We start from the raw sequence: 26,452 nt of genomic DNA, 5'->3' as shown, positions 1-26,452 counted from the left end.
TCATTGAAATCATCTGATTCCATTTATTTATCCCTCCCTTTCCCCTAACCCCTGGCAACTGCTACTCTTTTTACCATGTACATAGTTTTGCATTTTCTAGACTATCATACAGTTGGAATTATACAATATGTCCTTTTCATATTGCCTTCTTTCACTTAGTAATATGCATTTAAGTTTCTTCCATGTCTTTTCATGGCTCTAAGGCTTTTTTAACACTAAATAATATTTCATTATCTGATGTAGCACAGTTTGTTTAGCCATTCACCTACTAAAGGACATGTTGATTGCTTCCAGGTTTTGGCAATTATGAATAAAGTTGCTATAAGTATTTGTGTGCCACCTTTCATGTGTCATATATTTCAACTTCTTTGGGTAAATGACAAGAAGTGTTATTGTTGAATTATGTGGTAAGAGTGGGCTGGGTTTTGTAAGAAACCACCAAACCACCAGTTTGCACTTTCACCAGTAATGAATGAAAGTCATTCTTGCTCCACAGTCTTGCTGCTATTTGGCATTGTCAGTGTTCTGGATTTTGGATCTTCTAATACGTGTATAGTGCTGTCTTACTAGTGTTTCAATTTGCATTCCTGATGATACATAATGTAGATATCTATTCACATGAGGTTACTTTTTGCTATCATTACTCTGAAATTTCCTTCTTACAATGTCCTAATTAGATTTCCAATTGCTCTTCTACTAAAGTTATGTCAGTTTCCATGTTAATTGTGCCTTAACAGCCATCCTGAGATGTGAACGTTTAGAATAACATATTTCATACAGACAGGAACCCCTGTAGCTTCTCATTGTTAAAGGACATTTTCCTCTGGCTCTTTTATATGGATACAGTTTTGGTATTTTAATACCTAAGTAGATTGGTGGGATTGAATTTTACCTAAACCCTACCATGTACAAAGAAGACAATTTGTTTGTATGTATATACATTGATGCTTTTGAACTGTGGCGTTGGAGAAAACTCGAGAGTCCCTTGGACTGCAAGGAGATCCAACCAGTCCCTCCTAAAGGAGATCAATCCTGGGTGTTCATTGGAAGGGCTGACGTTGAAGCTGAAACTCCAATACTTTGGCCACCTGATGCGCAGAACTGACTCATTTGAAAAGACCCTGATGCTGGGAAAAATTGAAGGCGGGAAGAGAAGAGGATGCCAGAGGATGAGATGCTTGGATGGCATCACCGACTCGATGGACATGAGTTTGGTTAAGCTCTGGGAGTTGGTGATGGACAGGGAGGCCTGGTGTGCTGCAGTCCATGCAGTTGCAGAGTCAGACACGACTGAGTGACTGAACTAACTGACACCATCACATGGCGTCTGTCCCATTAATTTGAAACAGTTAGGGGGAACTAATCTTGTTTTTGTTAAGTAAATGAAGACTTAGTCATGTCAATTTTCCATCCCATTTCCTTTCAGAACTTGGTTTGAGTATATGCTGGGCAAGGTTAGGGTTGCCAATACGACCATGGATTGAGAAAGAAGCTTCTCTTCCCTTTGAACTGCCAGCTGATCATCATCACATTCCTCTTGCATGGTGACTGCAGGCCTACACAGGGCCCTAGGCCAGCATCTATTGAGGAAAGATGGCAACTTTTGGAACATCATTCTCTCTTGCTGGCTACCTCTCACCTGGATCATCCAGATTTCTATCTCAGCAACCTGTGCTCCCCCTCTCCAGGATCCTACAGCCCTTCAGTGCTATTAGCATCTCATGGTCTCCTCAACACTGTTTGTGGTCATTTCTGGACCTTGTACATGCTAGACGCAAGCCAACTGGAACCAAGAGACTTAGCTTTTGTTTATCACTTGGCATCTTCATTCATAGAAATGTTGTAGTATTATTCTCACTTCATGTTTAATTAACCCAAGTTAGGTCTTACTGTAACAATAATTTTCAAAAATCATCTAGGAATATTTGTTTAAATACTTAGGCTTTGGTGCCAAGTTCAGTTCAGTCAGTTTAGTCACTCAGTCTTGTCCAACTCTTTGCGACCCCATGGACTGCAGCACGCCAGGCCTCCCTGTCCATCACCAACTCCTGGAGCTTGCTCAAACTCATGTTCATTGAGCTGGTGATGCCATCCAACCATCTCATCCTTTGTTGTCCCCTTCTCCTCCTGCCCTCAATCTTTCCCAACATCAGGGTCTTTTCAAATGAGTCATTTCTTTGCATCAGGTGGCCAAAGTATTGGAGTTTCATCTTTAACATCAGTCCTTCCAATGAATATTCAGGCCTGATTTCCTTTAGGAGGGACTCGTTGGATCTCCTTGCAGTCCAAGGGACTCTCAAGAGTCTTCTCCAATACCACAGTTCAAAATAATCAATTCTTTGGTGCTCAGCTTTCTTTATAGTCCAACTCTCACATCCATACATGACACCTGGAAAAACCAAAGCTTTGACTAGATGGACCTTTGTTGGCAGAGTAATGGGATTCCAATTTAAATAGTCTGTGTTGGAAAGAGACTTTGCACCAGTATTTTGTAAAAACTTTCCCGATGATTCCAATGCACAGTCCAAGTTGTTTATCAATGCCCTGGATAAGCTGGAGGACGCAGCTTCTTTGACAGCTATCTGGATGTTTATACAGCGCTCAAATTCCCATAGAAAGATTCATATCAAGAATTTGTTGTTGTTCAGTCGCACAGTCATGTCCGACTCTTTGCGACTCCAAGGACTACAACACATCAGGCTTCCCTGTCCATCACCAACTCCCGGAGCTTACTCAAACTCATGTCCATCGAGTTGGTGATGCCATCCAACCATCTCATCTTATGTCATCCCCTTCTCCTCCTGCCTTCAATCTTTCCCAGCATCAGGGTCTTTTCTCATGAGTCAGCTCTTTGCATCAGGTGGCCAAAGTATTGGAGTTTCAGCTTCAGCATCAGTTCTTCCAATGAATATTCAGAACTGATTACCTTTAGGATGGACTGGTTTGTTCTGCTTACACTCCAAGAGACTCACAAGAGTCTTCTCCAACACCACAGTTCAAAGCAACATTTCTGCAGCACTCAGCAGTCTTCATGGTCCAAATCTCATATCCATACATAACTACTGGGAAAACCATCGCTTTTACTATATGGATCTTTGTTGGCAAGGTAGTGTCTCTGTTTTTTAATATGCTGTCTAGGTTTGTCATAGCTCTTCTTCCAAGGAGCAAGCATCTTTTAACTTCATGCCTCCAGTCACCATCAGCAGTGATTTTGGACCCCAATAAAGTTGACCACGGTTTCCCTTGTTTCCCCATCTATTTGCCATGAAGTAATGGGACTGGATGCCATGATCTTAGTTTTCTGAATGTTGAGCCTTAAGCCAGATTTTTCACTCCTGTTTCACCTTCATCAAGAAACTCTTTAGTTCCTCTTCACTTTCTGCCATTAAAGTAGTATCATCTGTATATCTGAGGTTGTTGATATTTCTTCCAGCAAACTTGATTCCAGCTTATGATTCATCCACATAGCTTTTCACATCAAGTACTAAGCAGGGTGACAATACACAGCCTTTACCTACTCTTTTCCCAATTTGGAACCAGTCTGTTGTTCCATGTCTGGTTCTAACTGTTACTTCTTGACCTGCATACAAGTTTCCCAGGAGGCAGGTTAGGTGGTCTGGTATCCCCATCTCTTTAAGAATTTTCCACAGATGGCTTTAGTTTAATCAATGAAACAGAAATAGATGTTTTTCTGGATTTCTCTTCTTTTTTTATGATCCAACAGATGTTAGCAACTTGATCTCTGGTTCCTTTGCCTTTTCTAAATCCAGCTTGAACATCTGGAACTTCTTGGTTCATGTACTGTTGAAGCTTAACTTGGAGAAATTTGAGCATTACTTTGCTAGTGTGTGAGATGAGTGCAATTGTGCAGTAGTTTAAGCATTCTTTGGCATTGCCTTTCTTAGGGATTGGAATGAAAACTGACCTTTTCCAGTCCTGTGGCCACTGCTGAGTTTTCCAAATTTGCTGGCATATCAAGTGCAGCACTTTCACAGCATCATCTTTGAGGATTTGAAATAGCTCAACTGGAATTCCATCACCTCCATTAGCTTTGTTCATAGTGATGCTTCCTAAGGCCCACTTGACTTTGAACTCCAGGATGTCTGACTCTAGGTGAGTGATCACACCATCGTGATTATCTGGGTCATTAAGATCTTTTTTGTATAGTTCTTCTGTGTATTCTTGCCACCTCTTTTAACATCATCTGCTTCTGTTAGGACCATACCATTTCTGTCCTTTATTGTGCCATCTTTGCATAAAATGTTCCCTTGGTATCTCTAATTTTCTTGAAGAGATCTCTGGTCTTTCCCATTCTATTTTTTTCCTTTATTTCTTTGCATTGATCACTTAGGAAAGTCTTCTTACCTCTCTTTGGAATTCTGCATTCAGATAGTGTATCTTTCCTTTTCTCCTTTGCCTTTTGCTTCTCTTCTTTTCTTAATTATCTGTAAGGCCTCCTCAGACAACCATTTTGCCTCACTGCATTTTTTTTCCTTGAGGATAGTTTGATCACCACCTGCTGTACAATGACACAAACCTCCATCCATAGTTCATCAGGCATTTTGTCTATCAGATCTAGTCCCTTAAATCTATTTCTCACGTCGACTGTATAAATGTAAGGGATTTGATTTAGCTCATACCTGAATGGTCTAGTGGTTTTCCCTAATTTCTTCAATTTAAGTCTGAATTTGGCAATAAGGAGTTCATGATCTGAGCCACAGTCAGCTCCTGGCCTTGTTTTTGCTGACCGTATAGAGCTTCTCCATTTTCAGCTGCAAAGAATATAATCAATCTGATTTAGGTATGCACCATCTGGTGATGTCCATGTGTAGAGTCTTCTCTTGTGTTGTTGGAAGAGGGTGTTTGCTATGACCAGTGCCTTCTCTTGGCAAACATGTTTTCCTTTGCCCTGCTTCATTTTGTACTCCAATGAGAGTGAACGAAGATCAACACTTGTCAAGCTTAGCTAACCTCCTCTGTGTCTATATCACTACTTTTCACATATGCCTCCATTTTATAACTTTCTCCTTCTCAATGCAGTATTTATCCTTATCTTTTCTCTGAAACCATGATGAGGCATGGAGTTCAGAAGTCATATTATTAAGAGAATATATTATCAAAAGATAATATAAAATATTATCTTTATTACATATGTCTCCCTAAAGTATCTGTAACATCAAATAGAAATTTTTATTAAAGTCAAGAAAGACATTAAGAGGATGCAGGCCTCTTTGCAAATATTTGAATTCCTATCCTCCTAAAAAATTGCATTTTTTATAAATATATCTTTAACAGAGGTTTCTACAGTTCTGTGGATGCGTTTTGTTTCTTCTGTTACTATCATTTTCTTAAACTTCTTTTTCCTTGGATATAAACTATCGCAAAAATTTGTTGATTAAAGTCTATATATTTATTGTTGTTTAAAAATTTTTGAAGCAAGTAATGCCGTGAATTTTTATTAATTTGTAGTGGAGGTGATTATTGTTTAAATCTGCAGTCCACAATAATAATTAGTGATCCCATGGATTGTAGCCTGTCAGACTCCTCTGTCCATGGAATTCTCCAGACAAAGAATACTGTACTGGGTAGCCATTTCCTTCTCCAAAAGATCTTCTCAACCCAGGGATCAAGCCCAAGTCTCTCGAATTGCAGGCAGATTCTTTACCACCTGAGTCACCAGGGAAGCTCAATAATGAGCTATTGCAATTAAAACATTGTTTCAATGCATAACTCTGAGTAGGATAATATTATCCGCTTTTTCTGAGTAAAAAAATCTGGAGTGCAGTCAATGTTCAAAGACAATTCCAAAGACACGTTGCTGCCATTGGGTGGAATAAAAATGCAAATCCAAGTCTTCTGGATCAAAATTTAGTGGGGTTTTTTTTTAATGGGTCTATTGATTTCCCATGTCTGTGAATATATCAAAAGTTTACCTTCTGCCTAGATGATCCACAAAAAAAAAAAAAGTTTAGATAATGATCACAGTTCCAAACAGCCCTTTGTCTCATTCTTGTCCTGTGCTCATATTTTTTGCTCATGTAGAAATGTTTCCCTATGTCTCTGCCATGTGTTCCATTTATTTTCATTAGTGCAGCTTTGCTCCAAGTCATTTTAATGGCTATATAAAGAGTTTCTTCTGTTCTCCTTGCACATGACTGTCTTACTTCACCAGTTAGCAAATGCCCTGGCATTAGGTATTCTCACCAGCTGCCACAGCAAAGGAGGTGTCACGCTTCAGTCTGGCTATTGTATCTGTCACAGGACTTTCGAATTAAATGAATTATAAAGTGTTGAATATGACAATGATAATAGATAAAGGTTATAGATGAATAATTTAATAGTGCAGGAATTTAGTATCTACTAAGATTCATGTTTCCTCAATCATTTTATCCTGCCAAATGTTCTCTGAATTAACTGCAGCTCTCTTCCCATCAACTGGGCATATATGAGTTTATCACATTACATGAGGGACCAATGTAAGCTAAGTGTAGAGATTTATAATTTCTTAATATATTTTATGTAATTTATTTTAATTCCATTTTTAAATATTTTATTTTATTGTTACTTTAGAGCGGATGATTTTTCATGACCAAAAAAAAGGGAAACGTTTTGTATTTCTTAAGTCACATGATTGTATTCATTACACATTTTTACTTGCCTGATTTTGCTTTTACTATGAGACATGGATACTGAATTATATCAAATACCTTTTCATCACCTGTAGATATCATCATATTGTTTCTCTTTGAGCTACTAATATCATAAAATTTTAATAACAGCTTTTCTAATGAACCTTCTTTGTACTCATGAGATGAAGTCAACTTATCTGTAATGTACCAATATGCTAAAACACTATTGCTAAAATTTTATTTTTTATGTATGCCTATATGTGGACTTCTCTGGTGGCTGAGGTGTTAAAGAATCTGCCTGCAATGCAGGAGACCTGGATTCAATGCCTGGGTGTGGAAGATACCCTGGAGAACGGAATGGCGACCCACTCCAGTATTCTTGCCTAGAGAATCCCCATAGACAGAGGAGCCCAGCGGTCTACAGTCCATGGAGTTGCAAAGAGTCAGACACCACTGAGCAACTAACACTATTACTCTGCCTGTATGTCCTGTGCTTAGAACCCAGCTCTCCCGCATTGCAGGTGGATTCTTCACCATCTGAGCTACAAGGAAAGCCCAAGAACACTGGAGTGGGTAACCTATCCCTTTCTCCAGGGTATCTTCCCGATCTAGGAATCTAACTGGGGTGTCCTGCATTGCAGGCAGATTCTTTACCAGCTGAGCTACCAGGGAAGCCCATGTATGCCTATATAGTCATAACTAAAAACTGATATTTCTTGTTTATGCTATTTTTGTGAAATCTTGTTATACAGGCATGGCAAATACACAACCTATTTTCATTTTCTATACTCCAAAAATATTAAATTGCATAGAAAGTACCTTTTCTTAAAAAAAACATCTAGTCATATCACTGAGACTATGAGTTTTTAATTTTTGCTTTTGTTCTTTTTTGACCTCAAAAATACTTTTGAAGAGTTATTTTTGCAACTCTTTTATTCATACCATAATTACTTTTTATTTATATCATCTTGAATAATTTTAGTAGTATGTATTTTTTAGAAAATGAACCAAAAACATCTAGATTACTCTCGGGTTATGTGAAATACTCTCTCACAAATTATAATTTATTTAGTTTTCTCTGTATCGTTTGGTATATTCTCATTCCTAATAGTATTTTATCTTATTAAGATTATTACATAGGGATAGTTGTTTAATGAAAAAATTCAAGGAGCTACACATATTTGTTAGTCCCAGTTATCATATAACCTAATTAAAATGCCTGCAGAATTACTGCAGGAATCCAACCTTCCTTACCGACATCCGTTTCCTTGGCCGACCCCTAACATGCAGTCCTGGGAACCGACCAAACTCTCGGTGTTTGAGTACTACTTGTTCTCCCATGCACTCACACGCACCTGCACACACGCGCACACATCCACACACACAAAGGCTTGCCTTCGAAAGAAGGCATCATTACCTTTTCTCTTTCTCTTTGAAAAGTTTAGGCAGTCTGGCTTTTTTCTGCACGAATATTTTAGGATATTGCTTCATAAACACACTGTGCGCTGATAGAATATTGGTGTGGCTTAAAAGAGAAAGAGAGAAATTATTATAAGTGCCATAAGACTTCTGAAGGAAAGATTTTAAACGCAATAGATACAACTTAATTCTATACTATTTAGTCTAAAAAAGCAAATGACAAAAATATGAAGCATAAACATTTTATGCTTAAAAAATATCCACTATAAAAACTGTCTGTAGTATTTCACTGAGAAATATTTTAAGAACATCAAATTTAGGGTAATGCGGATTGTCAAAAAATTAATGTTTTAGCTGAGTCTTCTAAAAATTTTTATTTCTGTAATTAAAGTGCTTGTAAAATATACCACATAATTAAAATTCCCCCAAGATGATTCATATATAGTTTACATACACATTAGTCAAAGTATAGTTATCTGAATCTTTGCAATTATTTATGAAAATCTCATGTTTATTTTAGGATCAATGTTTTAGAGCAATATTTCAGCATTTCTGAAATCCAGATCACTGGACTCATCTGAGGTGTTTTTTAATAAGTATAGATTTCTGATCCTCTTCCTGATGAAGCAAGATCTCCAAAGGCAGAGTCTGGGTAGTCTTCTAATATCAACCTCCAGGTGATTCCTACTTGCAGCCAGGTTTCAATCCAGTGAAAATATTTAAAAATGCGAGTAACAAGATCTAATGAAATATAGCAAATTGTCAGTATTAGTTAATGACACTTGTTTCTGAAAAGTCTGCTTCATTCAATTTTTAACTGACAACATTGTGAAAATTTGGTCAGTTTTTTAGAATGTTGAGTGGTCATCTCGACAGCTTTTATCAATAATTATCAAAAATAATCATACTTAAAATTGAACATTGACAAACATCTTAGTCAATATTTGCCTCATGACAATGAATATAAAGGTCTTCAAGATTTTCTTGTTTCACTGTCAATGTAAATAACATCACCACACTTTAAAATATTTATAGCATCTTTTTTCTCTTGGCCTGAGTTCATAAAATACCATGTTAATTCTTTACACAAAACAGAGAGTATATACTTTAAGAATCCTATTTAATTTAATTTAACTTAACTGATTCAAATAACGCAATGTGTGATTTATATGACATTAGAAATTTTCATTCCTACTCAGACACTGTAGAGATGCATTGACCAAGAATCTATTGTTTTTCTAAAGTCCAATCACTGAAACCATCAGAAAATTTCCCAAGATCTTTCTTTTTTTTTCCTATCTGGAACACACATTTTGCAATCATCTGTTTTACGGATCTAACTGTTTATCTGTTATTTCTTACATGACAAACATTTTGCTAAGGTCTTTATGTTATTTTTCTCTAATTCTATATTTATATAACCTGAAAACATTGGTATTCTTTAATTCCCACTTACACATAAACTACAAAAATAATATTAATTTGCCTAATTCATTTAACTAGGAAATAGAGGATAAAGGGTACATATGAAAACTAAATTGACTTCTAAACCCATTCTCTTAAACTTTTGGATATGCTACCCTCCTAAATAATAAACATGTCAGTTCTTACTATGTGTTAGGGCATTATTCTTGGCAGTTTGCATGTATCAGATCGTTTAATTCTTATACAATTTCATTAGCTAATACTCCTACTGTCATCTACATTTTCTAGACTTTAAAACTTAGGGCCAAAGGAATACAAAAGCATAATCTTTTTATTATTCTTCATGGAGCCAGTGTTCCAAGACTTGGAACCTTATTTAAATTGGTAATCTAGATAAATCATCTTTGGAGTGGCTAAGAAATTTATACCAAAGTGCTAAGACATTCACTTTTGTTCTTTTCTATGTATGACTAAGATGTTTGCTTCATGTAACCCTTGAGAATTTTCAAGGTGTGGTGGCTGGTGTACATGTAACTGGTGTTTACAATTTGTGTCTCCAAAGTAATGTTTCCAAGAAGTGAAAGATGTGGAAGGTTAAAATGGAAGAGTTAAACGCTAGAGTCAGTTTTCAGAATGAGGCCTTAAGTGCCATATAATGCTCTGATGGATGTTCCATATCACAAAATGCAGTCTAGTTCTATTTTTGAGTTTCTTGTTGAAACAAAATCATCCAATCCTATGTGTTTAGTCAGAATGCATTTTTGTTTAAAACTGTGTGAAATTTGTACATGAATGCATGTGAATGTGGATAAGAGAAGTAGATGTGAAGAAACATGAAATAAATATAACTAGAAAGCCAAGGACAAAGAAAGATTTAGAACTATAGTAGGGTTGGAGAGTAGATCATGGATTCAAATAACTACTTAACAATTTGAGCACTGTTCAGAAGATACTTATATTTTCCCAGAGTGTGAGTAAACTCTGCCTATGAATAAAATTTGTCATTTCATTGAAGTTAATCTGCAAGGAAATTCACCTACAAGGAAAAACTCCAACTTCTTCAAGCAGATAGATAAATGAGAAAACCTATAGCTTTAGGAGATCAATCAAGATTGCGAAGTAAGAGGATGTGCAGCTTATCTCCCTACTCAAACACATTAAAAATATATGTATATGAAACACATGAAAAGATGCTCAACATTGCTCATTATTAGAGAAATGCAAACCAAAACCACAATGAGATATCACCTCACACTGGTCAGAATGGCCATCATCAAAAAGTCTACAAACAATAAATCCTAGAGAGAGTGTGGAAAAGGGAATGCTCTTGCATTGTTGGTGGGAATGTAAATTGATACAGCCACTATGGAAGACGGTATGGAGATTCCTTAAAAAACTAGGAATAAAACCACCATATGACCCAGCAATCCCACTCCTAGGCATACATCCTGAGTAAACCAGGATTGAAAAAGACACAGGTATCCCATTGTTCATTGCAGCACTATTTACAACAGCTAGAACATGGAAGCAACCTAGATGCCCATTGACAGATGAATGGATAAAGAGGTTGTGGTACATATACACAGTGGAATATTACTCAGCCATAAAAAGGAATACATCAGAGTCAGTTCTGAGGTGGATGAAACTAGAACTTATTATACAGAGTGAAGTGAGTCAGATAGAGAAAGATAAATATCGTATTCTAATGCACATATATGGAATCTAGAAAAATGGTACTGAAGCATTTATTTACAGGGCAGCAATGGAGAAACAGACATAGAGAACAAACAGACTTATGGACATGGGAGAGGGGAGATGGTGAGATGTATGGAAAGAGTAATGTGGAAACTTACATTACCATATGTAAAATAGATACCAAACAGGAATTTGCTATATGCCTCAGGAAACTCAATCAGGGGCTCTATTTCAACCTAGAGGGGTGGGATGGGGAGGGAGAGGGAAGGGAGGTTCAAAAGGGAGGGGATGTATGTACACCTATGGCTGATTCATGTTGAGGTTTGACAGAAAACAGCAAAATTCTGTAAAGCAATTATCCTTCAATAAAGAAATAAATTTAAAAAAGAAAAAGAAACACACGCAAAACACATGTATACAAAGAACAATCCTCACTGAAAACTAACTAGAAACTGGCAGAAGGAATCCTGTTCAACCAAGGCTGTAAGAAATATGCACACATAATCAGGTGGAAAGGGAAGAAAAATGATTAGGTCAGACTGTGCCCCAGGAAAGGACTCAGAGGAAAAGGGAGACAACAAGGGAGACACCCACTCTGGTGTGGGTGTCTCAGCCCAGAGGTCCTACATGGGAAACAGGAGCCTCCTTGGCTCACTGGAGGACTGCTGAAAGTAAAAGGCAGGCTGCGGAAAAGCTGGACTACATTCATGCAGAAAAGCAAGCTGGCTAACTCTAACCCTAACCTAATCCTATCGTTATATCTCAGCATGCATGTCATTCCTAGTCAAGCAAACATGCATTCTTCCTCCCTCAATGACACAGTGTGGCGCAGGACCTGGGGAGGCCATGAGTAGGGAAAGATACGAATATGGGAGGCAGAGGCAACAGGGTACCGGGAAGAGTCTGGGTGGGCTGGCAGTGACCACTGTTTGCACTTGCTAAAGCAGTGCATTAGAAGCAGCCCAGGTCTCTGACAGCAGCTCACGCCTTACCCACCCGTGTATACTGAGAGCTGCATGGGCTCTCTTTACCTGTGGTATAGCTCCATAACAGAGTGGGAGTGGAGGCCGCAGGCAGTGATTACCTGTGAGGGACACAGTGGCCGTGAACGGAAGGCTACATCTACGTGGAGCAAGAGAAGCAATGCGAGTGTCTGCACAGCAATACAGCAGAGACCCTGGCAGCTCTGCCGGAGGCCGGCACAAGCCCCCCGTGCTTCAGCACGGCCCCTGGCACAAGCCCCCCGTGCTTCAGCACGACCCCCTGGCGCAAGCCCCCGTGCTTCAGCACGGCCCCCTGGCACAAGCCCTCCGTGCTTCAGCACAGCCCCCTCTGGGAAAGAGGCCCGTGAAAAGGAGAGGGTACAACAGCACACTTGAGGGTAACGGAGCCGTCCGGGGCCTGAACACAAGGCCCCTGCTCCAGCGACTCGGGATCAGATCGCACTCCCACTGGATGACGACGGTGCCTGAGAAGCAGGGAAATCCCACCTCACAACCCCCTGCACCTCGAGTGCCTCCATCCCCATCACATCCCCTACCAAAGGCAGAGCTGAGAGAACACCCTGAAGAAAACCGCGACTTGCATCCACGTAAATCCAACTCCTTTACCGAAGGCATTGGGTACATGCAGTCTGTATAGCTGTGAGCCCATTTAATAGCAATGCTTCAAGACCACAAGAGGTAACTGTTTCCCATAAAATCACAGAGGCAGAGAGAGTTAAGAAAAGTGAAAAGGCATAGGAACTGACCTCATTTGAAAGAACAAGAGAAACACTTGAAAAAATAAATGAAACAGGTATAAACAATTTACCAGAAAAGAATTCAAAGCATTGATAATAAAAATGGCAGCTTAATTTGGGGAAAAAAATTGATATACTCAGTCAGAATGTTAATATGGAACCAGAAAATATAAAAAAGACCCAATTCACTAGCTGAAAAAAACACTAGAAGAAATGAATAGCAGACTAAGTTATACAGAAGAACACATAAGTGATCTATAAGATAGAACAATGGAAATCATGCAATAAGAAGAGCAAAAGGAAAAATTATGAAAAAATAAAGTAAGAGGTTCCTGTGATAACATTAACCATACTAACATTTTCATAATAGTAGTTCCAGAAGATGAGAGAGAGAAGGGGATCAATAAAGTATTTGAAAAAATAATGGCTGAAATTTCCAAAACCTGAAGAAGGAAATAGATATCCAGATACCAGAAGTATAGAGGGTGATGAACCAAGATGAACCCAAGCAGATCAACACCAAGACACATCATAATTAAAGATCAGAGGGGAAATAAATAAAGTGGAGACCCCACTCTCAAAAAAAAGGTAAAAAATTAAAAGATCAATGAAACCAAGAGTTCATTTTAAGATAAACAAAATTGTTAAGATTTAGCAAGGCTCTTCAAGAATAAATGAGAAAGATCAAAATAAACAAGATAAGTAATAAAGAGGAGAAATCACAACCAATATAACACAGATATGAAAATCACAAGAGAATATTATGAACAGTTACATGCCAACAAATTGGACAACCTGGAAAAATTTGACCAATTTCTGGAAGCATACCATTTTCCAAGACTAAATCAGGAAGAAATAAACAATCTGAACAGATCAATCACTAGCTGTGAAACTGAATCTATAATCGAAAAAGTTCCAAAAAATGAAAATACAGAATTGGACGGCTTCATAGCAGAACTCTACCAAACATACGAAGAAGAGCTAATGCCTGTCCCTCTCAAACTATTCCAAAAAAAGAAAGAGAAGGGAACACTCCCCATTCTATGAAGCCACTACCACCCTGATACCAAAACCAGACAAAGACGTTTCCCCCCAAAATTACAGGCCATTACCTCCAATGATGGAGAAGGAAATGGCAACCCATTCCAGTATTCTTGCCTGGAGAATCCCAGGGACAGCAGAGCCTGGTGGGCTGCCATCTATGGGTCGCACAGAATCGGACACGACTGAAGTGACTTAGCAGCAGCAGCAGCATCTCCAATGAATATGGATACAAAAACCCTCAACAAAATATTAGCAAACTGAATCTAACAATATATAAAAAGGATCATACACCATGATCAAGTTGGACTTACTCCAGGGATACGAGGTTAGTTCAATATTCACAAATTAATCAATGTGATGGAGCACACTGACAAAACGAAGAATAAAACTCACATGACCATATCAAATGATGTAGAAAAAGCATCCAACAAAATTCAATGTACATTCATGATAAAATCTCTCATTAAAATAGATCTATAGAGACCAACAGCAAGATATGGTCACAGAAAACAGACATTCAGACTAAAGAAACATGACAGGGACTAGAAATAAACCCAAACACCACTGACCAATTAATCTTCACCAAACGAGGCAAGAATACACAATAGAGAAAAGACAGCCTCTTCAAAAAGTGACGCTGCAAAACCTAGACAGCCACATGTGAAAAAAATGAAATTAGAACAGTTCCTTAAACCATACTCACAAATGAACTCAAATGGATTAAATGCCTACATGTAGGACTTGAAGTCATAAAACTTCTCAAGACAATATAGGCAGAATACTGTAAATCATAGCAATAGTTTTTGGGTCTCTCTCCTAAGAAGAGGTGGCAAGAATACACAGAAGAACTGTACAAAAAAGATCTTCATGACCCAGATAATCACGATGATGTGATCACTCACCTAGAGCCAGACATCCTGGAATGTGAAGTCTAGTGGGCCTTAGGAAGCATCACTACAAACAAAGCTAGTGGAGGTGATGGAATTCCAGCTGAGCTATTTCAAATCCTAAAAGATGATGCTGTGAAGATGCTGCACTCAATATGCCAGCAAATTTGGAAAACTCAGCAGTGGAGTCCTTTCCAGGACTGGGAAAGGTCAGTTTTCATTCCAATCCCAAAGAAAGGCAATGCCAAGGAATGCACAAACTACCACACAATTGCACTCATCTCACACGCTAGTAAAGTAATGCTGAAAATTCTCCAAGCCAGATTTCAACAGTACATGAACTGTGAATCTCCAGATGTTCAAGCTGGATTTAGAAAAGTCAGAGGAACTGGAGATCAAATGGCCAACACCTGTTGGATTATCAAAAAAGCAAGCGAGTTCCAGAAAAACACCTATTTCTGCTTTATCGACTATGCCAAAGCCTTTGACTGTGTGGATCACAATACACTGTGGAAAATTCTAAAAGAGATGGGAATACCAGACCGACCTGCCTCCTGAGAAACTTGTATACAGGTCAGGAAACAATAGTTAGAACTGGACATGGAACAACAGACTGGTTCCAAATAGGAAAAGGAGTTCATCAAGGCTGTATATTGTCACCCTGCTTATTTAACTTATATGCAGAGTACATCATGAGAAACGCTGGGCTGGATGAAGCATAATCTGGAATCAAGATTGCCAGGAGAAATATCAATAACCACAGATATGCAGATGACACCACCATTATGGCAGAAAGCGAAGAAGAACTAAAGAGCCTCTTGATGAAAGTAAAAGAGAGTGAAAAAGTTGGCTTAAAGCTCAGCATTCAGAAAACTAAAATCATGGCATCCGGTCCCATCACTTCATGGCAAATAGATGGGGAAACAGTGGAAACAGTGTCAGACTTTATTTTGGGGGGCTCCAAAATCACTGCTGATGGTGATTGCAGCCATGAAATTAAAAGACGCTTACTCCTTGGAAGGAAAGTTATGACCAACCTAGATAACATATTAAAAAGCAGAGACATTACTTTGCCAACAAAGGTCCGTCTAGTCAAGGCTATGGTTTTTCAGTGGTCATGTATGGATGTGAGAGTTGGACTGTGAAGAAAGCTGAGCACCGAAGAATTGATGCTTTTGAACTGTGGTGTTGGAGAAGACTCTTGAGAGTCCCTTGGACGGCAAGGAGATCCAACCAGATCCAAGCTACACTATGTCTTGTGCATCCCATTCAGTTCTGCTCACAAGTCTCAGGAGATAATAAGTTTTTTCATAAAATGTTTACTTGCCAATTATATTTATGTGATTGCTCTAAAGCAATTTACAGTTTTGTTACAAATTAATTTAAAAAGTCATAAAATCTGAATCTATTCAACCACTTTTGGATTTTTTTGTTGAATGCGTCTTACAAATGTTGTAGCATCTATACACTTATTCGACAAAAATTGAAAGAAATATGAATGATAACTTTGCACATTAGGAGATACAATATTTATAAAATGTTTATGGCATATATGTATATATTTATATATCATAATTTACTATTTATAACAGATATATTGTATTATATTATACTATATAGATTCTTTTCTTACAATATTAAGTTGAAGAAAAAAATGCTCTGTTGTAACCTCAATATATTTAACACACCTTGGACTTAAATGAAAAGTTAGATTAATCATCAGTCTTCAGAGAATACCACTACAAAGTGTTATTTTATTGTTTCCTCTACACTCACTCTTTGAATTTTGGAAATTATTAGCCCCCAATTATGGATGAATTTAATAATCATTCTCTGATAAAATGCATTAGCCAATGACATCATGGCTTCAAAACTATATTTTTTTCAAAGGAGTTCCACATGCTATTGCAGTTAATCATAAAAGGTTAATCTCAACATTTTTATTTTATAAAATTTCTGGAGAAAACTTAAAAGATCTGTTTTGACAAAGTTTTCTGACAAAGTTAAACTGCAAAAATATGAAGACTGAATCTAAACCTTTTAGAGAGATGTTAATCTGTCATAAAATTTTACTTCCCATAAAATAACTGAAAATCTCCCTAGTTTGAGAAAAAAATATCTAAATTGTATATAAAACTGAAGTTTTGTGGGAGAAGATTCAAGATGGTGGTTAAGAAAACCCTTAATTCACTTCCTCCCATGGACGCAGAAAATCACATCCCATTCACACAGATCCATAATCAGGAAGGATTACAAGGTACAGTCATTTTCTCATTACTAGTAATGAAAATCTATAGGAGCCATTTTTGTGACCACAGGCTACCTTGCTAATACTGGTACTAGTAGAAACCATTTTGGAAATCTCCATCTAATATATTAGGACAATCGGCATGCCCTGTTGCAAGTCTCTCAGCTTCAGGAGGTATTCTAATTGGTCCCTACGTCTTTAACAGATGATTCAAGCTTAGTAAGTGCGAGGGGAGAACAAGATGACGGAGGAGTAGGTGGACAGGGAGTCCATCTCTCTCCACAGATACATCAGGAATACCCTTCAGACACAGAAGTGCATGCAGAACACCAGCTGAGAGCAGACAGGAGTACCTGACCTGTGGAAAAGAATAGAACCACACAAGACTGGGTCGGATGAAGGAACTAGGGCAAAAAACAGGAGTATTAGTGGGACTGGACCTGCCCTCGGTGGGTGGGGAGAACTGAAGCAGGGGTCCGATCCCCACATCAGGGCAATTGTCAGAGTCAGAGAAACATTTGAGGCTGAGTGAAACAGCTGATCTGTGGCAGCCTAAACGGAATGAGAATCAGACAGTCCTTGCCGCAGCCAAACATACCCTGGACAGAGACGCAGGTCCCCTTGAAGGTACAGCTTCTGCAAGCTGGAGTTTGGGGGATTGTGGAGCAATCCCAGGGCGAGAGCTGCTGTTGACTGGGGAGAGACGGATCCAGGGGATGTGGAGGAGGAGATTGTGGTGGGAAATGCCTGTGGAGGAAAGCCGGGCAGCCATGGAAGCAAGGCGATACTGCTGAGTCACACGTAGGGGCTGGAGCCATCACCATAGCCTCTCTCCCCACACACCAGCACCAGCAGCTGAACAACAGAGAGGCTGGCCCATCAAAGGCCTGACGCACTGAACTACAGAGAAGGACCCCAGCCAGGGTGCCCCTTTAAGTGACTGATGCCCCGATCTACAGAGAAGGACCCCAGCCAGGGTGGCCCCTCTATGTGCCTGACGCGCTGAACAGAGAAGGACCCCAGGCAAGGGAGCCCTCTAAGTGCCTGAACGGGCAGAGCTATGGAGAAAGACTGGCCAAAGAGGCCTTCTACAAGAGGTTCAAAAAAAGGCTCTGGTAGGGCCATAACTCCTGCAGCGGAGACAGTCTGTGTCCCTGCACACTTGGCGCCGCCAGGGTCCTCGCGACCCAAGCAGCTGCGCCACCTTCACGCTCAGCCCTCACTGGGGCAGAGCTGCCACAGGCAAAAAAGTCTTGCATCTGTGCACACGGAGTTGCTTCGGTCCTGTCCAACTCTTTGTGATCCTGTAGACCGTGGCCTGCCAGGCTTCTCTGTCGGGGGGTTCTCCAGGCAAGAATACTGGAGTGTATTGGCCAATACTGGTTGCCATACCTTTCTAGAGCACTATATTTCCTGCTGCCCTGGCCACCAACTCCCCCGACTACCTGGTGCTGCCAGAACCCCTGTGACCCAAGCAGCTGCACCACCTCCACACCTGGCCCTCACTGGGGCAAACCCAAGTCCTCCAGGGCAGCCTCAAGGGCAAACCCCAGTGGATGACCCACATAAACAAATAAAAGGTGGAAATAAAACTACAATTGAAACCCAGGGGTAGTGTAGCTAAGGAAGAAGACCCAAAACCTTCCCACCAGCTGTACAAGCTGCAGATTAAATCCACATGATCAACTAGGCAAACTCTGTGTCTATGGATATTATATAAAAGGAAATTGAGAGCCCTCACAAAAGAAAACGCACTAGTTCTGATAGCTGCCGACACTGGAGGCAAGAACACACAGGAGTAGAACCAGATTAGAACCTGGGCGGCCCCCACAGCAGGTCCAGAGATCAGCACAGTGTTGGAGGGCATCCTGGGGAGGTGAGGTGGACTGACTCCCAGCAGTGACTCAGGAAAAACATTTATTATTCTTATGTTTTGACTTGTTCTGTAGTTTCTTTTGGATTGGTTTTTTTCTTTTTTTCTTCCTTCCTCCCCACCCCTCGTTGTAGTTGTTGATTTTATTGGCACTATGAAATCTAATTATGCTTTTGAGGGGTTTTTTTTTTCAGTCACACTTTTTAGTGTTGTTATAAACCTCTGCCTCTATTTTTTTTTTTCTTTTTTCTTTTTTTCTTCTTTTTTGTTTTTTTTTCTTTTCCCTTTTTTTAATTTTAATTTTAAATTTTTTAAAAACTATTATTATTATTTCTACATTTATTCCTTTGTTTGCTTTTCCAACTGTTCTTTTTCCCTTGCAGTTAACCTTTAATGTATATAAATCTTTTTTATCTACCTCTATTTAACTTTGCCTATCTATACTTTCTTTCCCTTCCTCTCAAAATATTTGCTAATTTTGTTTTCATTGGTTTATTCCCCAGATGGCACCATGCTTTAGTTTTGTTTTCCAGTTTGTGTTTTAGTGAGTTTTGTTGTTAACTGGTAAACATAATTTTTGGTATCCTTTGTTTTCCAGGTCAATCTATTGTACTTTATTTTTGTTGGACTGTTTTGATTTTGCTTATGGACATATATGTATTTGTGTATACTCCATTATTTTCATTATTATTTGCCTGATTTTGTAACTATCATTTGTCTAGGGCTCATCTCTAGTTTCTCATTTTTGGGTATTTGTTTTAATTTCACTTAATGCCATAACAAACCACTTGTGGAGTCTTCTTTCCTGACCAGAGATCAAGCCCTGAGCCTTTGGAGTGGGAGCACTGACTCCAAGACCCTAGACTGCCAGAGAACTAACCCTAAGGAGTATCAGATACTGAGAACTCACACAAACGAAACCACTGGAATACAAGACCTGGCATCACCCAAACACCAGTAGCCCCTTGTGCAGGATGCCTCATCCAAACAACAAACAAAAATACAAACCCAGTCATCAGCAGACAGGATGACCACCTCACTCAGCCTTGCCCATCAGAGGAAAAAATAGATTAGTAAGTGGTGAAGGACCACTTCATCTGCGGTCCACACATTCTTCAATCTGATGTCTTTGCATTAGTTTTGTGTCAAGTGGGTTTGATTGAGGCTGTGTGCGAGGCTTTTAAGAGTAGCTTCACTGTTCCCTATAGATCCTCAAGACCAGATGTTTGGGGAGACTTTTCTCCCCTGTGCATAACCTAAGGGTAAGGGATGTGATTTTTGATTGGTGAAGCTGCATCTTTGTTTCTTCTACCCCTCTTGATATTTTCCTCTTTGTTGTAGAGACTTTGTTCATCCAGTTTTCAAGTCCCTTTCAGAGGGAATCAGCTACATATGTAGTTGCAGTTATAAAGGTGCATGCTCTGGTTCTGACATGTCACACTATTTGCAACCCTATGGACATAGTCTACTAGGAGTCCACCAGGCTCCTCTGTCCATGGAATTCTCCAGGCAAGAATGCTGGAGCAGGTTGCCATTTCCTCCTCCAGAGGATCTTCCTAACTCAGGGATCGAACCCATGTCTCCTGCACTGGCAGGTGGAATCTTTACCACTGTGCCATATATAAAGGACATGTGTATACACACACACACACACACACACACACACACACATATACATATAAACTGTATACAGAACTCATACAACTCAATAACAAAAAAACAACCTGATTTAAAAATGAGCAGAGGATCTGAACAGACATTCTTCCAAAGAAACATACAGATTGCCATCAACAGATTAAAATATCTTTAACACCACTAATATGAGGGAAATGCAAATCAAAACCACAGGGAGATATCAGATCACACATGTTCAGTTCAGTCCAGTTCCGTCGCTCGGTCATGTCCAACTCATTGCAACCCCATGGACTGCAGCACGCCAGGCCTCCCTGTCCATCACCAACTCCCGAAGTTTACTCAAACTCATGTCCATTGAGTCGGTGATGCCATCCAACCATCTTATCCTCTGTCATCCCCTTCTCCTCCCACCTTCAATTTTCACAGCATCAAGGTCTTTTCAAATGAGTCAGTTCTTTGCATCAGGTGGTCAAAGTACTGGAGTTTCAGCTTCAGCATCAGTCCTTCCAATGAACACCCAGGACTGATCTCCTTTAGGATGGACTGGTTGGATCTCCTTGCAGTCCAAGGGACTCTTAAGAGTCTTCTCCAACACCACAGTTCAAAAGCATCAATTCTTCAGCGCTCAGCTTTTTTTACAGTCCAACTCTCAGATCCATACATGACTACTGGAAAAGCCATAACTTTGACTAGACGGAGCTTTGTTGGCAAAGTAATGTCTCTGCTGTTTAATATGCTGTCTGGGTTGGTCATAGCTTTTCTTCCAAGGAGCGAGCATCTTTAATTTCATGACTGCAGTCATCATCTGCAGTGATTTTGGAGTCTCCCCTCTCCCACCCAAACAGTCTGTCACTGTTTCCATTGTTTCCCATCTATTTGCCATGAAGTGATGGGACCAGATGCCATGATCTTAGTTTTCTGAATGTTGATTTTTAAGCCAACATTTTCACTCTCCTCTTTCACTTGCATCAAGAGGCTCTTTAGTTCCTCGTCGCTTTGTGACATAAGGGTGGTGTCATCTGCATATCTGAGGTTACTGATATTTCTCCCGGCAATCTTGATTCCAGCTTGTGCTTCATCCAGTCCAGAATTTCACATGATGTACTCTGTATATAAGTTACATAAGCAGGGTGACTATATACAGCCTTGACTTACTCCTTTTCCTATTTGGAACCTGTCTGTTGTTCCATGTCCATTTCTAACTGTTGCTTCCTGACCTGCATACAGGTTTCTCAAAGGCAGGTCAGGTGGACTGATATTCCCATGTCTTTCAGAGTTTTCTACAGTTTGTTGTGATCCACACAGTCAAAGGCTTTGGCATAGTCAATAAAGCAGAAGTAGGTGTTTTTCTGGAGCTCTCTCATTTTTTTTGATGATCCAACCAACGGATGTTGGCCATTTGATCTCTGGTTCCTCTGCCTTTTCTAATTCCAGCTTGAACATCAGGAAGTTCACAGTTCTCGTACTGTTGAAGCCTGGCCTGGAGAATTTTGAGCATTACTTTGCTAGCATGTGGGATGAGTGCAATTGTGTGGTAGTTTGAGCATTCTTACATTGCCTTTCTTTGGGATTGGAATGAAAACTGACCTTTTCCAGTCCTGTGGCCACTGCTGAGTTTTCCAAATTTGCTGACATATTGAGTGCAGCACTTTCACTGCATCATCTTTTAGGATTTGAAATAGCTCAACTGGAATCCCATAACCTCCACTAGCTTTGTTCGTAGTGATTCTTCCTAAGGCCCACTTCACTTCACATTCCAGGATGTGTGGCTCTAGGTGAGTGATCACACCATCGTGATTATCTGGGTCATGAAGATCTTTTTTGTACAGTTCTTCTGTGTATTCTTGCCACCTCTTCTTAATATCTTCTGCTTCTGTTAGGTCCATACCATTTCTGTCCTTTATTGAGTCCATCTTTGCATGAAGTGTTCCTTTGGTATCTCTAATTTTCTTGAGGAGATCTCTAGTCTCTCCCATTACATTATTTTCCTCTATTTCTTTGCACTGATCACTGAGGAAGGCTTTCTTATCTCTCCTTGCTATTCTTTGGAACTCTGCATTGAAATAGGTATATCTTTCCTTTCCTCCTTCTCTTTTTACTTCTCTTCTTTTCACAGCTATTTGTAAGGTCTCCTCAGAAAGCCATTTTGCTTTTTTGCATTTCTTTTTCTTGGCCATGGTCTTGCTCCCTGTCTCCTGTACAATGTCACGAACCTCCATCCATAGTTCATCAGGCACTCTGTCTATCAGATCTAGTCCCTTAAATCTATTTCTCTTATAGTATAAATCTATACTGGCAGTCACCCTAATCTAATAACTATAGCCTTCAAAGAGCTGTCTATATTATAATAGAGAAAAAAGAGACTTTAAATAAATGCATAATAAATTATCAGGAGTGCTGTGATAGAAAATATTACACAGTGAAGTGGAAATGGAGAAGAATACTCTTCTTGGAGAAGATCTTAGGTTGACTATGAAGATTAGTTCATCTATTTATTGGTAGTTGGGGATGAATGGGAAGATGGTAATTCAGACAAAGACATCAATATGAGCAAAATGTACAAGACCCTCAACAATATGGTGCAGGTGTAGTGAGGAAACCAGCAGTTATGTCATCACTGGGAGGAAAGGAAGAGTCACTAAGAGAAAAGACTGGAGATGCAAAAAGCATCCCATTATAAAAGCTCTTATAAGTAATGTGATTACAATTTACTTATCAAATGGAGAGAAGATGGGAGTCTATGATACGACAGTTTCTGGCTTGGACAGCTGTGTAGATAATTTTATCATTCACTAAGATAAAAGTGCGGATAAAAATATAGCTTCAGTTTTATACAGTAATAAGGCTAAAAATTTTTTGTGTCAGATCAGATTTATGTCATTCCTTTTGCAAATGAGAACACTGAACCCTGGGAGTTTAACTGATATTACAAATACCTCCATTATACTTAATGGCAGAACAAGAGTTAGAATGCAATCATTCAGACTCCCAGCTTACAGCCTTTCTGAAGCAAATGTATAGGAAAATAAAAAACGACATTTGATGGAAGACAATCTGGACCTTGAAGGATAAATAAAATTAAAGTTGGTATAGAGGAGATTAGTAAGAATATCAAGATAAAGGAGTTCACAAAAAAGGTTTGGGACTTTAGGGGATATTCGTTCAGGCGTAATATTAACATCAACAAGCAGTAACAAGAATATATTAATTGATCTGATTATAGAGAACTATCATGCCAGATAAAGGAGATTATTCAACAAATAGTTAATGTGCACCAATAATGTGTCAAATACTATTCTAATCACTGGGAATACATCAGAAATAAAATAAATTTTGTCCTCATGAAGTTTTCAATGTAGAGAGAGGAAACAAAAATAAATTTATATCTGTATGTCAGATATGCTATTAAGAAATGAAAGCAATATTCAGAGGAAAATACGTGCTAAGAGTGTCTATTTCATATAGGCTGGTCACACAAAGCCTGATGCTACCGAGTCCAAGCTTGGTCTCCTCACTGCACAACAGACCAGTAATCAAGAGACTAGGTGTTGAGACAAGGAAGAGCAACTTTATTCAGAAAGTCAGGCATCCAGGAAGGTGCCTAACCTGAGTCCTAGAGTCCCCCTTTATTGGGGTATGGATGCTAGTTTATTTTATAGAATAGCAAGGGGGATGAGATGAGGAAGTAAAGTAAAAAAGCCATAAGCCTCGCAAGATATCTCCTGGTTTGGCCAGCCTCAGGGAGGGGATGTGTTAATTTATCTTGCAGCCGTTCACAGGGTCAAGGTGACTCCCTGTGAGCTGAACAAAGGCACTTTAGTTTCACATTCAGGGAAATGGGCAGGGTTCCCCAAGGCAGACCATTGTGTATGCTTACAGCTATAGACAGAATCCTTTTAGTGACTGTATTAATGAAAGAACAGAAACCAGAGGTTAAAGAAACCAGTCCAACATGGAGTCAGATTTGTTCTTCCCTGTTACAGTGAGGGGAGTAAAGGATAAAGGAGAGCAGACATCTGAAGAAAGAGCATCCCAGATAGAAAGCATGAGTGCAAAGGCACTGAGGCAGGAGCATACCTGATGAGGTAGGAACAGCTCATAGAGGCAACTGCAGTTAAGGCAAAAGAAGCAGAAGGGTCTTGTCCAGAAGAAGTGGTTAGAGACACAGTGGAATGAGACCAGGTATGACCCTGCAGGCCACCGTGAACATCTTAGCTTTTACCTTGAGTGATATGGAAGGCATTCGAATATTTTGAGCAAACAATGTTCTGATATACATTTTAATAATACTCCCCTGGCTACTGTGCCAACTTACAGACTGTAAATGGGCAAGGGGTGGAGTAAGAAAACCAATCAATAGGCTATTGCAGTAATCCTGGCAAGAGCATTGGTGCTCTGGACCAAGATGGTTTTAGTAGAGGTGGTGAGAAACGGTTGTCTTCTGGATATATGCGTACTGTTGTGGTTTAGTTGCTCTGTCGTGTCCAACTCTTGTGACTCCATGGACTGTACCCTGCCAGGCTATGAGATTTTTCAGGCAAGACTGAACTAGTGTCTCTGTGTCTTCTGCAACTCAGGATATGCAGGAGATGAAGTTTGATCCCTGGGTTGGGAAGATCACCTGGAGGAGGGCATGGCCACCTACTCTGGTATCCTTGCCTGGAAAATCCCATGGACAGAGGAGCCTGGCACTTTATGGTCCATGGGGTCAAAGGGTCAGCCACAACTGAAGCGACTGAGCACACATGCATGCATGTATATGTGTGTGTGCGTGTGTGGGGGGAGGGGGCAGTGTTTATTGGGTTGGCAAAAATACTCCTTTGATATTTAAGTAAAACATACATTTTTCATTTTCACCAAGAACTTTATTGAATACTGGGATCAGTGTTTTATTCCAATACCATCCACTATTTCCAGGAAACTTCACAATTCCATCTTCCCAAGACATTTTATCTTTTTGAACAAAGAACTGTTGCAGGTGCTTTTTATAGTCTTCTATGAAATTGATATTTTTTTCCATTGTGGGAATTTTGTAAAGACCAAAATAAATGGAATACAAAGGTGAAATGTCTAATGAATACAGGCAATGAATCAGAACTTCCCAACAAAACTGCAACAGTTTTTGCCTGGTCATTAAAGAAACATGCAGTCTTATGTTATCCTGATGGAAGATTATGCATTTTCTGTTGACTAATTTCTGTTGACTGATTTGATTTTCATCAAATGCTGCTTTCAGTTGGTCTGATTGGGAGCAGTACTTATGGGAATTAAACTTTTGGTTTTCCAGAAGGAGCTCACAAATAGAGGACTCCTTTCCAGCTCCACCACATACACATCACCTGCTCTGGATGAAGACCAGACTGTGGTGTGGTCAGTGGTGGTTCATTGCGCTTGTAGCCCATGATCTCTGTCACTCGCCCCATGATCATTAGTGTCCATTATCCACTTTTCATTGCCCCCCACACTCTGTTTTTAAAGCAGAACATTTTTGCTACGTTTAAGTAGGGAATCTCATGTGGAAATACGGTCAAGAAGGTTTTTTCACTTAACTTATGTGGAATTCAAACATCAAAGCAATTAACATAACCAAGCTGGTACAGGTTTTCAATGCTTGATTCTCAATTAATGTCTCAATTTGATCGCTATCAACCTCAACTGGTCTACCCGATCATGGATCATCATCCATCAGGAAATTTCCAACATGCAACTTCTCAAGCCGCTTTTGACACATTCAATCAGTCACAGCAGCTTCTATATACACTGTACAAATATTTTTGTGTGTTTCAGTTGTGTTTTTACTTTTCTTGAAATAATAAAGCATAATGTGCTGAAAATGTTACATTTTTTCCTTCCACC

General features: G+C 39.4%; 1 protein-coding gene across 11 annotated transcripts in view; it reads right to left on the bottom strand.

Moving 5' to 3' along the window:
- The window catches only part of CNBD1 (cyclic nucleotide binding domain containing 1), a 441,461-nt gene that overhangs the window by 388,397 nt on the left and 26,612 nt on the right, over positions 1-26,452 (bottom strand). For 9 of the 11 annotated variants that reach the window (XR_014055766.1, XM_081496826.1, XM_081496830.1 and 6 more), the window contains exon 3: positions 8,047-8,154. Coding sequence is in view for 10 of the 11 variants with exons in the window: in XM_081496826.1 (XP_081352952.1) it covers positions 8,047-8,154 (108 nt within the window). In the remaining variant the exon portion in view is untranslated. Of the gene's footprint in view, positions 1-8,046; positions 8,155-17,686; positions 18,046-26,452 lie in introns of those variants that run through there. The other 2 variants (XM_081496832.1, XM_081496831.1) reach the window with 1 other exon arrangement.

Source organism: Giraffa tippelskirchi, chromosome 6, assembly GCF_054371585.1.
Source record: "Giraffa tippelskirchi isolate mGirTip1 chromosome 6, T2T-mGirTip1v1.2.pri, whole genome shotgun sequence".
Lineage (NCBI taxonomy): Eukaryota > Metazoa > Chordata > Mammalia > Artiodactyla > Giraffidae > Giraffa > Giraffa tippelskirchi.
The sequence above is the reverse complement of the archived record's forward strand: the minus strand, read 5'-3'. Positions and strand labels throughout refer to the sequence as shown.